This window comes from Parus major, chromosome 28 (genome assembly GCF_001522545.3).
Source record: "Parus major isolate Abel chromosome 28, Parus_major1.1, whole genome shotgun sequence".
Classification (NCBI taxonomy): domain Eukaryota; kingdom Metazoa; phylum Chordata; class Aves; order Passeriformes; family Paridae; genus Parus; species Parus major.
In genome coordinates, this window is record NC_031797.1 from 5,086,540 (window position 1) to 5,101,010 (window position 14,471).

Below are 14,471 nucleotides of genomic sequence, written 5' to 3' on the forward strand. Positions count from 1 at the left end.
TTATTAAGATAAATTCAAAACAAGGGAAGCTTATAGTGAAGGTCCAGGAATCCACTTACTCTGAAATCTCAGCTGTCTTTTTATTTAAAAAAAAAAAAATTGTTTATTGGAAAGCAAAACAACAACATTCACAAGTTGGTAACATACAGGTGTTGTACGCCAATTCATGGACAGGTACAGTTCCACAACTACAGCAGATCTAGAATAAACTGATATTCCACCATATTAACTGAATGGTTTTAAGACGGTTTTTGCTCTACAAACAAGTGACTGGAAAAGGGAACCACCACGCAGACCCGGGGAGCGGAAGTGCAGTGCAAGGGCCTAACAGCTCTAGCCGGTGGTCTCTGGAAACAGTTACAAAAGGTTTCTTTCTTTTTTCATTTAGATTACAGCAAGTTTGCGAGAACATCTGCTTGATAGAAACGTGTAGAGCGGAGAAAATGGATTCTCTTCTAATGAACTAATTGGCTTTTATTGAAGGGTATATACAAAAATATAAAAAGCTCAAAGACTGTGTTCCATTACAAAGCATTGCTCATCCCTCAGAGTGCTGGGAAAGCTACCAGAGAACTGACCCTTGCGTCCTGCCCCGAGTGGCGGCTGCAGCAGCTGCTGGGCGGGGCCTGGTGGTGGGTGGAAGGTTCTAAAAGCTCGCACAGTGCTCAGAGGTCACCTGCACTGGAACTAGATGCTTCATTCCCCATTTAGACATTAGGATACACTGCTCAGCATCAGTCTGACTTGATCCCAAGGCAGCACCCCTCCACTTCAAATAGAATTAACCTTTTGAGAGAAATAAACATACATTATGGAACTAGAGAACATACAAGCATATCAGATAATGTCTGTATTCCACGGGAATGAATGAGGCACAGTCCTGCACCAGGAAGAGCTTGAAGGGGGTTTAATTCTACTATAAAATGGGGAACTAATTAGAAAGTTTTGCAAGATAAATGGAAATTTTTAAACTTGCTAGACATGTCATAGTAACAACTGGCCTTTTTTAAGCACTAATTGACAAGTGTTGAAGTACATGTCATAGCTTTCCATTTTTCACCATAGTTTTAAAATTAATTTGTCACTTTCTCCAGACTTTAATCCGGATTTCTACAAGTTTAATGTTTTGCAGAAGATGCAAGACATCTTTCTTCAGAGTCTTATTCGGGTGGTGGAGGGTCTTGTGTTTCACGCTTCACTGAAACAATAGGGAAAAGAGTTCTTACACATTCTGCAGTCACTACCTAAGCTGTCTGAAATGTTTTATGGAATGAGCGTTCTGTCAATAAGGAATTTTTCCTTATGGGGCTTTATTTGAACCTATTTGATTGCACAGAGCTGGAGGCAGAAGTGACATTTCGCTGAGCATGCCAGCTTTTTCCTTCTAGCTGTTGGCAAGTGCTGATGTTCAATGTATCACAGACTCTCTCCGAAAATCCATCATTTGGGTAATTGTCTTCACCTCTTATAAACACCTCCACTTTTTCTGAACCCTTCTTGCACTACAGGGAATTTATTACCAGTTGTGGCTTTGGCAGAACACGGGACTAAAGGCAGGAAACTCTGAATAGGGCAGGAGTGTACGCAGTAAGTGTAGTCTAACATGACGCTGGCCAGGAAGAGCTCCCTGCTGCGGCAGCCATCCCTTGTGCGGCACAGCTCCCCCTCCGCTAACTTTGCAACTGCTCCGAGTTTTTGTGGGGCAACATTCAAAGGCACGGGGGCTCAGTATCTCAGCCAGGAAGCGGCTTACACAGAACACACTAATTAGTTAACATCTCAGAAATTAGAACGCAGCACAACGACTAAAAAGGAAAACCCGCTGGGTTAATCAGAGTACATGTCCACTTACCTGTTGTTTCACTGTATTAGTTACATTAGAAAATTAAGAATTACCAATACTTTGATTTGGGTTTACAAAAATCACTCTCAAGTCCATAGAGGTTTCTAAATTGATGAGAAACATTCACTTACATTCATCCCTGGCCTTCATGCGTGCGATAAACGAGTAACTTTTATTTCTTCGGTAGTTTTCGTAAGGGTCATCCAAAGCAACTCCCACTCCTTTGTACTGATCCCATTTGTCTCGGATATCGCCTCCTTTAATTGGATCCTGAATTCCTTGTTCCTTGGCTCCCAGTCCACCAGATCCACTCCATCCTGCAGAGCAAGGACACAACATTGCAATCCTTTCACAGTGGTTTTTTTTATTACTAGAATTGTGAGGACAAACGTGGACATTTTGGAAACAACCAAAGACAGCATCAGTTTGATAAAGCAGGATGGGAACAGACAACCTGAAACAACATGTGAACCATCCCATTTATTTCACAAGCATTCGTACGCAGACATTCTAGGAGCTAACGGCAGCGCTATTCCTAAAAACCATTAGGAGGGTAAGAAGAAAGGCAGTGCAAGCCCCATCTGTCAGGTCGACCCTGCTGACCTGCACTGCAGGGAGATGTAATACCTCAGGTAGGGTCAGTTCTATCTGATGCCAAACTCATGTCCCTGTCTTCTGTATCTTTCCCAGAAAGGCAACTATCACTGCTCTACATACTTAGATCTCTGAATATTCTTATGCTGACCTTGGAATCCAAGGAATAATTCCTTATGAACATGCATTAATTAATTATTATCTAAGACTTTGGCATCTAATATTGTTTCCTGGCTCGCCTAAGATTCTAGAGCAGCATCTTACCCATCTTCACTAGCATTTGATGGCCTTTATTTTCTTCTCCGAGTCTCGATTCTGGTATAGGAGGCCCAGAACTGGAGCCCAAACCAGCAGAAGAGCTAAGAAAATAAGAAGAACAAATTAGGAATCGGTGATACTACTCTGACACAAAGCATTGTCAGTTCTATTCTGTTAAGCATTAACATCCAACACAATTCCATCCACTCTACTAAGCTATTCTTTATTAAAGCTATTAGATTACATTTTGTAAGAATAAAAAGCCGCCACAAAGGAGTAATATTCTCTCTATAAGCACATGTAGCAGATAAATTGTTTCTAAACCTGCTCTCCATCATCTTTTCCATTCTTTGTTGAAACGCTTATTGTCCCCTGGTAACGAGGCAGTGCCCCTGCAGGCGCTCCATTCAACCAGCCCAGGTAGAAGGAGATGGGACCAACCCAAAACTTACGGAGGAGTGGGGCTGCGAGAGCGGGAACGGCGCCGCCTTCCCGGGGAGTACGATTTGGATCGAGACCGTGACCGAGACCGCGATCGGCTGTGAGAGGAGCGGGACCTGCTCCGGCTTCTGAAAGGGAGAGCACGCCAGTTACCAGAGCAACCCCCACAGTTCCTTGGATCAGCCTGGAGGGTCAGGTTTTTCCTATTCCCCAGTTCCCAAGGTTCAGCCCCCCTCCCCGTGCCCTACCTGGACTGTGAGCGAGAATAGGATCGCGATCGAGAGCAAGAGCGAGAGCGTGATCTCGAGTAGGAGCCAGATGACTTTGAAGATCGTGAATGAGACCGGGAAGACGAACGACCTCGGCTTTTAGACCGACTGCGAGATCGAGAAGGCCCGCTGCACAGACGAGCAGAGAAACTCCAGTGAGATTCCACGGAAAAGCATCAGAAACACAAATCTACTCCCGATCAAATTCAAATTACACACAAGCACTACTTCTGCAGTGAAAGTGAAAGCTCGAGTGTGAAAAACTGTTTCACAGAATCACAAAGCGGTTTAGGTCAGAAGGGGCCTTAAAGCTCATCCGCTTCAAATCCCTGCCATCGGGCAGGGACACCTTCCTCCAGACCAGGTTGCTCCATGCCCCTGGCCTTGGGCACTTCCAGGGATGGGGCAGCTACAGCTTCTCTGGGCAACTTGTACCAGTTCTGTTTTTTGCAGATCAGACAGAAACTCCAGCACATTGAAACTCACTTATTCCATCAGCATGTTGCTGAATAGACTTTCCCTCTGCATTTAGCCCAAGCACCTTCCAAATGAACGGCTCAAAGCAGAAGGCGGCAGAACACGGGAACTCTCACCTGTTTCTCTTCTCCTGACCCTTCCTCCGCCTTGCTCTCATTTTTGCTCTGAAGAATTCGTACAGTCCATTCTGCTCCCATCCTTCACTGCAACAAATCAACCACATAGAACCCCCGTGTGTAAATTCCACTTCAGCGGCGAACATAAGGATTTTCACCAGATTTTGTACAGAACGAAGGGTCTGGGCAAAGCCGTCTCACAAAACTCAGTACAAGATCAAATGGCAACTACAGTTGCAATACAACAAGTGCATTAGGAGAACCAGATGCAGGCAAGAGAAGGAGGCACTTTGTGGTTTGAGACACCTTCCTAAGGCATTTTCCTTACCATTTTATTGGCTACATCACATCTACTCTTACCTGTTTCTAGGCCTGTCATGAGACGGTGGACTATAAAATGCCTCAACCGCAGCCAGGAGTCTCTCACTGGGGGGCATCGGAGGTGGAAGACGTATGTCTTTGGGATCTAAAGGTTTATACTCGTGATCTTCAAGCTGCCGGAAACAAAGCAAATTACATTTGTGTCATTCCTCAGGTGGCTACCTGAAGAGTTAAATAGAGATTTCGCTGTGTGGAGCCCTCAAATTTCAATAACCAGATAAAAAGTGATCTGGAAATAAGGATTCTGCAGATGACCCGATGCTAACTCATGCTATCGCTATTGTGAGTTCTCTGAGAAAAGCCTGCAGTGCACAGGTAGCAGTATTGAGTGCGTCACCAGGTAGATAAAATGCAGATCTCATCCACCTTTGTGCTAATGTGGCTGGATGGAAGCCTGGCACAAACTGGTGTATGAGAATAACAGAAAGAGCTGGAAGAGGCTTATTTGTTAATTTCAAATACAGAAGACATAACTGTAAATATCCCTGAAGATGCTGATATAAGTACGTTTCCTATTCTCTATCCTCCTTTGTACATGTAACACTTGTAAAACATCTTCATGAGAATTCTGATTACGAAGGACTAGTACAGTGGCCACATCAGACCCGTGAGGTCTCTCTGGCCTTCTGGAAATCACTGGCCATCACCATTTCCTACAAATAGGGGTCAGACTTTCAAGTACAAATTAGTCTTTCACACAGTTCAACCAGCTTCCCCTAGCACACAACACATGAAAATCATCACCATTTTCACTACCTAGTCCCCGCAACCAGTCCCGTGCTCTCACACCCTATGCAACTGGCTGCGGATCGTAAGGATTTGAAATTATACACATCCATGTTGGACTGTCCCTAATAACAGCAACTGGTTTTGGATCTTCCAATCCCACCGGTCAGTCCCACAGCAAGCACTTACTTTGACAAGTGGAGCCATCAGTCCAGCAGGAAGATCGAAGTAGGGAACATTCGGCACCAGACTGGGATCATCGTGGTTCATGTGAGGCGGCCCCTGGCGCCGCATGTGAGGGGGCTGCCCATTAAATCCATGTGGGGGAGGCCCAAAATCAGGGTGCTGTGGTCCTCCCCAGGGAGGATGCTCGCTGATTCCAGGATGAGGCAACCTGTGACCAGGATGATGATGAGGAGGTCCAATTTCTGCAGAGCAGGAGGGTTAAAATGCTTTATTTAGCTATCAAGAGAGGAACGCAATCAGAGGCATACTTCAATTTCTGCATTTATCCTAAAACCCAATCTTGGCAGATCCAGCAAAGCACCAGAACCGAAGGACCAGAAGTTGGCAACAGGTCCACGCTCACCAATACCCTGCAGCGCACGTACCTCCCCAGCCACAGCAACTGCTCTCTAGACGACAGGATAGCTCAGCCCCAAGCCACCGCTTCCTTTGGGACATACCGTGGTCAAAAGGACCACAACAAAGACACACTCAGGAACAAAAGGTTTTGGATGAAGCAGGGCAGCTACCGGTGGGAAGCTAAGTACGCGACCGTGACTCAGCTCGGAGCTGTAATTAGTTCCGTCTCTCTGCCAAATCAATGTATATAAAGAAACGCATACGGCAGCAATTAATTCACATCAGTGGGTGAAAATACTTTTGGAGAAAAATAAAACTGGAGAAGAGGTAGAGATAATAATTCCGTTAAAACGGGGAAGCGAGTGACACTCATCCAACCACTGATGGACAAATGGCACAAACGCCGGGAGACCCTGCTGAACTCACTGCACTCTATGAAGAAAAACACAAGACTGAAAATCAACATCGTTTACAGTAGGTTTAACAGTTTTTCCAGGAAAAGCCATTACAGCCACTTCCCAATCTCGAGCCGGTACTATTTGACTCACTGTCATCAGAACTCAAGCAGAATCTGTATTGTCATTGCTTCACTGGTGTCCTAATTCTAACCATCCGGTTTAGTAGATCCCTTCCTCCGACAACTTTGCGTGAAACAACGAACATTTTAAATCACCACTAGAATCCAAAACTGAGCATCTCATTCTGAACTTGAACCTAAAGTCCCTCGGACAAGAGGGAGTTCTCCCTTTCTCCCTGTTCTCTACCACAATTCTTAAAAATACCACCCAAGCAATAAAACCCAAGGGAAAAAAAAAGGGAAAATGTCTACTAAAGAAGTTAAACTCAACCCTAAATACATAAACTCAAAGCCATTGGTTTTCAACCACTTTTAGACTTGGAAAATTGAGAAACTTTTAGGATTAATGTAGCAACTCCTACACAGAAACATAACGTATCTTCTACATGACCTGTCACAGAGAACCAGGGTGATCTTTGGTCTTTACACTGATAAGGATCATTTCAGAGTAACAGTAACTCCCACAGGTGAAATGGAAACTACCTCCGAGCAGAACCATAGCACACTCGCGGACAGCCACGAGCCAGGCAAGCGGCACCCGGTTACGCTCCCGCACTTTTCCACGTTCCAACAAGAGAACGGACCCAACGAAGAGGATGAACCAGAGCTAGAGATCATTTCACCACACACTACTGAGCCACACAACATTAAAGGCAGAAAACCAGAGCGCTTGGCAGACAAAATAAAAAGAAAATGAACGAGCGCATGCACAGCAACAAATCCTTTCAGCCTTCCTCTTAACTTCTTCCGTCTACACAGGTCACAGCTCTCATCAGCCCTCACCTAGGGGCTGATGTGCAGGCAATTAAATCCACAGGAAGATGCTGCTTCTCACCTTTGAACTTACTACTCCTAAAGCAAAGTAGTCGCAAAAGAGGCGCCCGTAGAGATGCCGACTTGAATTTGGACTACGATTTCTTAGCCATTAGGCCAGATTCAAAAAGCACGGAAGCATCCGACTCGGCAAGCGTTTCCTACCGAGTTCTTAGCAGCAGCTTTCCAAACGTTGCTTAGGAAAATTACAACAGTCCACCAATGATAAAACTGCCACCCCAAATCACTAAATAATTCTGTAATGGCAATCAGCATTACAACGTAAGAAAACCTGGCCTGGTACACACTTTACCTTGAGGAAAATCCCCCTGGGGGTAATCAAAACGATGAGGATAAGGAGGTCTTTCAAAGGGATGGCGAGGTGGGAAATCATCCTGCATGAAGCGAGGTGGAAAGCGGTTGAAATTATGCGGATGCGGGGGCTGGTTGAATTGGGGATGTTGCTGATGTGGAGGAAATGGGCCTCTGAAGTGAGGTGGCCGCTGCATTCGAAATGGAGGTTCCCTCTGACCCCCACCCCATGGAGGCTGCTCATGCTGATTGTTCCACGGCGCTTCAAACTGGTTGTTCCAAGAAGGATCAGGCTGGTTGTTCCAAGGTGTCTCTCGCTGATTGTTCCAGCCTTGATCTCTCTGTTCATTCCACATTCCTTCATGGTTGTTATTCCAGGGAGGACAATGAGGTGGTCCCTGGAGGTGAAGTACAGAAGGCCCGTCTTTAGGTTAGAAGAAGAAAGAACACAGTAACATACCTTCTTAAGGAAATAGAGCCCATAGGCAACGGGCACAAGTGAAAGAACACTTCAAATAGGAGTCTGAATGACTTCAACTGCAGAAAAAATGATGGGAAAAGACCAAACTGTTACTGAACCAAACAGCTCTTATTCACAGGAATAGCGTGGCGGTTAACAAACCAAAATACGATTAACATTTTGCCTTTAACTGCGCTCAGAACGACAAAGCTCGGCATTGAAATCCGGATTTCTAAGTTTCACAGCTTTTCGCTGCGCTTCCACAACCAAGACAGTCATTCCCAACCTCCACAATCGAGACAGTCATTCCGAACCCCCACATCTGTTTTCAGGACTGTTTCTTACCTGTTGTTGACCCCACGGTGCAACAGGGTGAGGTTGGTCAAACCAGGGTGGTTTATTTGGGGGAATCTGATCGTGAGATCCAGGCCCACGTGGTCCACCTGAGGCAGCATCCTGCACTCCAGAGCCGGTTGTGTCATACTCCGTAGAACCAGCCAGAGGCAGCTGAGATTTACCATCATCTGGAACAATTTAGACACTACTGTCAGCATCAAAAGTCAAGTGCGGTCAATGAAACATCAGCACACGGGGCTCCAGATTCCTTCTGCAGAAATCTAATTACTGGGAGACAGGATTTCTGATTCATTTAACACTCATCTCTTTGATTCTTCTTATACTCAAGCATCAGCCTGCACCTGCTCTGAACAGAATCAAGCTTTTGCCTGAACCAAACCAGCAGTGCATTGTGCCTCATTATTAAAAAATAATGGGGGCGGGGAGGTAAAAAAAAATTGTCACCCACTGATTTTCACACACTTCCCAGGTCGGCTCAGTACCTGCTTGTGTGACCGGAACAGATGGTGGAGCTGAGGCTGAGGCTGCTGTTGGGGCTTGAGGAGGGGGTGTTGATTTCACCTCATTCTCTAGCGGGGGTATTTGAATCTGCTGTTGCTGCTGCTGCTGCGTTAAACTGTTCACAAACTCCTCGTGTTGAGTTTTCAGGTTCTGGATCTGCTGTTGGAAAGCCACTTGCACAGGCTGTACTACCGTTGCATATTCAGTGATCAAATTCGCCTGATAAAAAAAAGCCAAGGAGGACAAATGAACACTGCACCTATAATACCTACCCTATCCACTTGGCCAGAGCTCCCTGTATTGCCCTTCACCCTCTCTCCCAAAAAACGCACGAGGATGCGGGATAATGCTGGCAGAACCACCCAGTCTCATTACGAAGCTTTGCGGAGATTTCCAAAATGTCCTCCGCAGCCTGGAACCCACCATCTTTAGTACCGTCTTTCCAATACAGCTCGAATCAACAGCGTTCATTATTAATAATGAAAAGGAAAGGTTCCTGTTGCCACAACGAATTTTTTATTTGGTGTATCCAATTTAAAGCCTCGTTTGCTTCTTTCCTTTTGACCAAACGCTCCCTGCCATATAAGACACCGCCAAATATGTACAGCACCGTATCAGTGCATATCCTGTATCCAGGACCAGATCAGCAGCTGGATTATCAAACATTTGAAATAACAAGGTTACGTTTTACATTATGTTTTGCAATCCCTCGTAAGCAACTTCAAGGGAGGGGAGTGGGATCAGAAATTAACATTATCCTTTGAAGGGGAGAATAATTTTCAAAATACTCGCATAAATAAGAAAACCGGTATTTTTGTGGCTAACCTGGTACTGGCCGAGTCCAAGAGCCGGGCTTTGTAACTGCTGAATAATGGACTCATCAAAATACCCATTTTTCTCCCATAGCTGAAGAAGCTGCACGAATAAGAGTGAAAGGATTTTAGAAATTATGAACAATCAAAGAAAAAACAAGGCACGGCATTTTTGCGTCTTCAGTCTTTCATAAGACCTAGGATTTGCGGTACTTATTTTTGAACCGGTAAAGATTCAGACGCATTCATCATTATGATAAGTCCAAAATAAAGCCTAGGCACTTTTGAGTTCTATTTCAAATGAGAACTAGAGCACCTCCTGTAATACACTTTATGAAGACAATCAGACCAGAAAAATCTCAGTGACCTTTTTGCACCTGCCTATTTGTGAATTTACACAGCACCAACCTAACAAAGCAGAAGTCACAGTTAAACCAAAACCAGATACTCACTCTGGCAATTTTCTGTTGCTTATCCTCCTCCACTGCTAGAAAACTGGTACAATAAATAGGCACAACCACCTTCTGTAAAGCAGCCAGAAGATCTCGTGCTTGCTTCCGCTGGCTTCAAGAAAGGAACGGGAAGAGTTACGTTTTCCACCACACCGGAATATTCAATTCATCTCAGCTTCTTCTATACTAAAAGTAGCGGAATCACAAAATGGAGTTCTCTCCCTAATGACTTTATTGTAAAATCTCATCTGGAGGAAAAACGTGCAAAGCGGGTAAAATGGTTTTACCTAAAACCGATTACTAAAGCACTACATCAAAGCAGCGGCTATCTGAGGACAGCTGCTAAAAATAACTAATACATTAAAAATATGAAGTGACTAGTCAAACCAATACTGGTACCTAGGAGAGAAACTTGATCAAATTAATCAAAACAGCAAACCGAAACCCATAACTGAATTCTTACCAGTGATGCAAAACATCATTGATTAAGTAGATGAGGTGCAGCCGCAGCTCAAAGTGAGCTCCTTCCGTGGTGATCCGGTTCCGCAGGTGCCCGGCCATCAACTCGCAGTGCGCGGGAGATTTGGCATTACTAAACATCCAGTTCTTTCCAGCCTTAAAAAATCAAATTTTAAATATTTTAAGTCAGTCTAATGTGCTCCGACAATACGGGCTCCCTATAGCTCTGATATAACTGCAGGCAGGGGAGTTTTGAGGTAACAGCTTTCATCTTACCTGCCACACAACACGCCTATAAAGCTGTTGTTAACATACAGAGAATCTCAAAATTCAAACAAACCCACAGCACCACCAAATCCCTACGCAGATTCAGATGACTTACTGAGATTGCATCTTTTGTGCAAGTGTCGATTATTGGCTGCAACAAGCTGTCAAATTCATTCATATCTAACTGGGTTTCCTCCAAAACCTTTTGCATTTGTTGCTCGATTGCAAGCGCTACTGCCGATGTGACTTGTTCCTGACAAAAAAAAACCACAAAAAAATACAAAAGGGAAAAAAAAAAAGAAAAAGATGGAATTACATTATAACCAACATTCTTTTAAAGAATGGAACTGCTGTATCCTTATCCTCTTGGACATGAGTAGCCATCTCAAGGACCAAAATCTTTTACAGATACTATGACCTCATGAAAATGTTTCAATTTTTTGGCTCTGAAAAGAAAAGATGCTTCACATTTTTCGGGAGAAGTCCAGTTTACTTCCACTTTTAAAATCTATCATGTAATAAAAAAATAATTGCAAGAAGCTCTTAAATGTAAGGAACGTAACCCAGGCGCAAGAACTCTTCGGTTCGGTTTTCCACAGCTTTAACAGCTAAATGTCTCCTGCAAAAGTCAGCTGATTGATGGCACCCTTCCACCCCTAATCGCATCTAAGTCGGAATACTACAAACTGGAACATCTTGCAGTTCCCAGCAATCTGCAGCATTAAACCAACGTTAAAGCGGTCGCAATTTATTCCACTCTAAACCTTACAAGGTTTTTAAAAGAGTAAATAAGAGGCTTTAATCACAGCTCAATCATGCCAGCACCACCTACACATCAGATACGTCCATTCTAGGGGTACGATGGCATTTGCCACACAACGAAAGTAAGGAAAGCAACATCCCTTCTCCTCACCTTTGTTGCCGCTCAGCAGCACACGGTCCTCTCCCCCTTCATTCCTAATTCCTACGGCCGCTGACAGACCAGGATACCCCAGGTGAGTGTTCATCCTTAAACCAACCTGTCTCATAGCGAGGAGATGCTGCTCCTGCTGCTGCAGGTTCCACTGACTCTGCTGGATGAGTTCCTCCACAGATGGGGTGCCCTGAGGGGCTGGGATGGGCGCAGCCGGTGGGAGCGATGGCTGCGGCAGGGGCTGGATCTGCGCGGAAGCCTCGATATCTTGGCTTTGCTTGCACAACACTAGCAGACAGAGTAAACTTTGAAAGCAAACCTCACAGAGAAACCTGCTACCACCATCCCTCGGGTGAAAATGGCACCGGTTCCAAAGAGACCCTCCCTCTGAGCGGGACAGAGGGCTTGGAGCTGCTCGGACAACGCTCTCAGACACTTGGTGGAATTCTCGGGGTGTCCTGCGCAGAGCCAGAAGTCGGACTCGATGATCCCGATAGGTCCCTTCCAACTCTGCGTATTCTACGATTCTACGGTTAACGCAAAATCACGGGTGTATGGTGACAAAGAGGAGAGTCAGCAACTCCCTGTGCACTTCCAGAGGGACAACTGCACAAGCCGAGTTCCGGCTCTCCAGGTGCCGAGCTCCGTCTCGCCACGCTGCCCGTCCCTACGGCTCCCCCTGCCCGCCTCCAAACCCACAACCGAGGCCGTGAGGAGACGTGGGCAGCGCTGAGCCAGCCACCCGGAACCCAGAGCTTACGAAGAGGCTGCAAACCGGTCCCAGCGGCGCAGGGCGAGACCAGAAGAGACAAAAGTGTCTCCGCCGGCCGACCCAGAGACCCCGCGGCCGGGAGAGGGAGGGAGCCCCGAGCCGGCCCTGCCCGAGCCACAGGCCCCACTCACGCTGCTGCTGCTCCAGGGCCAGCTTGTACTTGTAGTAGCCGTAGAAGTCGCCCCCGAAGAGGAAGGAGAATTTGGGGTTCTCCTTCTGCTTCTCCATCGTCATCTTCTCGAACTCGGGCCCGTTCCGCGCCACAAACTGCGCCAGCTTGTCGATGACATTCCGCAGCTCCTGGTCTGTGGGGAGGCAGCGCCGTCAGCCCCAGCTCTCCCCGGTCCCTTCCCGTTCCCGCGGTTGCCCCCCGGTCCCCACGATCGCCCCTCACCCTCGGGCGGCAGCGGCATCTCCATGGCCGCGAATCCCCAGGCCGCTGGGCCGCGCCGCACGCACGGAATAGCTGCGACAGCCGCGCGGCCGCACTTTACGGCCCCGTCGCTATGGAGACGGCGCGCGCCGCGGGTCACGCGTGGCTGGAGCGGCGCTAGGGGAGGGAATGACAATGAATGACAACGAGAAACGAGAGATAACGAACGGTTCGGTTCGAGTAACAGCACAGGTGGGATGTCACTGTTAAAGTAACTGACCTGCCTCAGGTCCAGTGCTTGCTTGCATTATTAATTATCTTAAAAGGTAACAGAAACAGGGTTGAACAACACATTCGGCGTGTAGTACAGCTGTTTGGTTTGTGGGGGAGGGTTTGTTTTGTCGGTTTTTTTTTTTTTTTCTTCTCGTGTTCCATTTGAACGTTAAGTTTTGACCCACAAATGGGTTTTGGTGCGATTCAAGTCAGTGATTTTAACCCGGTGTCCTGGTTTAGGGCAAATTTGGGAGAGAACCTCCAAATGGGGTCCCTCCCCCAACTGGTTAGGGAAAAAGATTTCCTCGGAGAAAAGCGGAAAAAAACTATTTAGCAGAAATTGAATAATATTAAACAATAAAACCTCTCGCCGTTCAGTGAGACGGCAAATCCAGAAAAAAGTCCTTCTCGTGTGGCGTGTCTCGGCTCGGTCCGATTCTTACCGGTCCCTCCGGCCCTGGAAAGTGCCGAGGCCCAGGCCGGGTGGGCCACAGGCGTGAGCTCCCGGGATTCGTCTGGGTTTTCGGTCCAGAGTAGGTTTGAACGGATCCAAGAAAAAATGAAAAAAAAACAGTCCAGGGAAGTTCTCTGCCTCAGCTAGCTAAAAACTAACTAAAAGCCAAGGAGAGCTCTGTCCCGCTGCCTGTCCGTACTGCGGACAACACAGTCCGAGAGCAGGATGCAGGGGAGCGAGGGCTCTTTCCGAACACAAACTTGATGCCGCTTCTTCCCTACCACTTCTCTCTCAGAGCCGGTCTTAAAGGCGCAGAACTTAGTATGTAACATAAGGCGACTGGGGATACAAGCATCATAAAGTCACCCCAGGACACCTGGGGCATCAGATACAGATTATAGTCCCGGAGTTTTCAGGTGGGCACCTAAAATGGACAGGAGACTGTTGCGCATTACTCGCTCTGAAAATGAGATAACATTTCATTTCACAAGTGAGATGTGAAGAGATTCCTTCATGCCTGAAAGGCACACTTGAACCACACCACAGGCCCACAGATTAAACCAGCAGAAAATAACACAGTAGTACAGAATTTTTCGGAGACAGATAAAGGATCGAGAAAGCTCCAATACTGACCTTTTAATTTGACTGCATGTACTTGATAAGCTGTTCTCTTTGTGCTCAGTGCTGAGGGTTATCTATGGGGTAGTCAGGGATTTTTGGCAGTAAACACTTTTGCTAGATACACACATAAAGGCCTCTTGCGTGCTTTTCATTCATAGATATAGTATAATTGAGTTCTCAGTCTTAAAATCAGAGACAAAATTGACAGTTAATCTCATTTAGCATCGGTTCACCTCGGAGGACAATCCAGACCAATTAAACTATATAGGGACCACGGGCAAACCCAAAAGATCTTACAACCGATTTTGTGGTGAAACAGAGAAAAACCGTGAGCAGCCAACTCACTGGAAAACTCTATGTTAAAC

General features: G+C 46.2%; 1 protein-coding gene across 4 annotated transcripts; it reads right to left on the reverse strand.

Moving 5' to 3' along the window:
- Positions 1-61: 61 nt before the first annotated feature.
- On the reverse strand, positions 62-12,887 carry CHERP (calcium homeostasis endoplasmic reticulum protein). Of its 4 annotated transcripts, none has more exons than XM_015651761.3 (18): positions 12,780-12,887; positions 12,517-12,690; positions 11,720-11,901; positions 10,816-10,953; positions 10,438-10,589; positions 9,975-10,086; positions 9,536-9,625; positions 8,692-8,929; positions 8,198-8,376; positions 7,394-7,790; positions 5,295-5,533; positions 4,359-4,492; positions 3,999-4,085; positions 3,385-3,534; positions 3,148-3,264; positions 2,702-2,796; positions 1,975-2,160; positions 62-1,198 (listed from the first exon to the last, which is right to left on the reverse strand). In XM_015651761.3, exons 1-18 carry the CDS (start codon positions 12,802-12,804, stop codon positions 1,161-1,163), a joined length of 2,733 nt encoding a protein of 910 aa, XP_015507247.1. In that variant the 5' UTR covers positions 12,805-12,887; the 3' UTR covers positions 62-1,160. The 4 variants fall into 4 exon arrangements, with proteins under 4 accessions (XP_015507247.1, XP_033376055.1, XP_033376056.1 ...); XM_033520164.1 differs by having other exon boundaries at positions 3,148-3,261; positions 12,780-12,884; XM_015651762.3 differs by having other exon boundaries at positions 449-786; positions 12,780-12,884.
- Between the last annotated feature and the right edge of the window lie 1,584 nt (positions 12,888-14,471).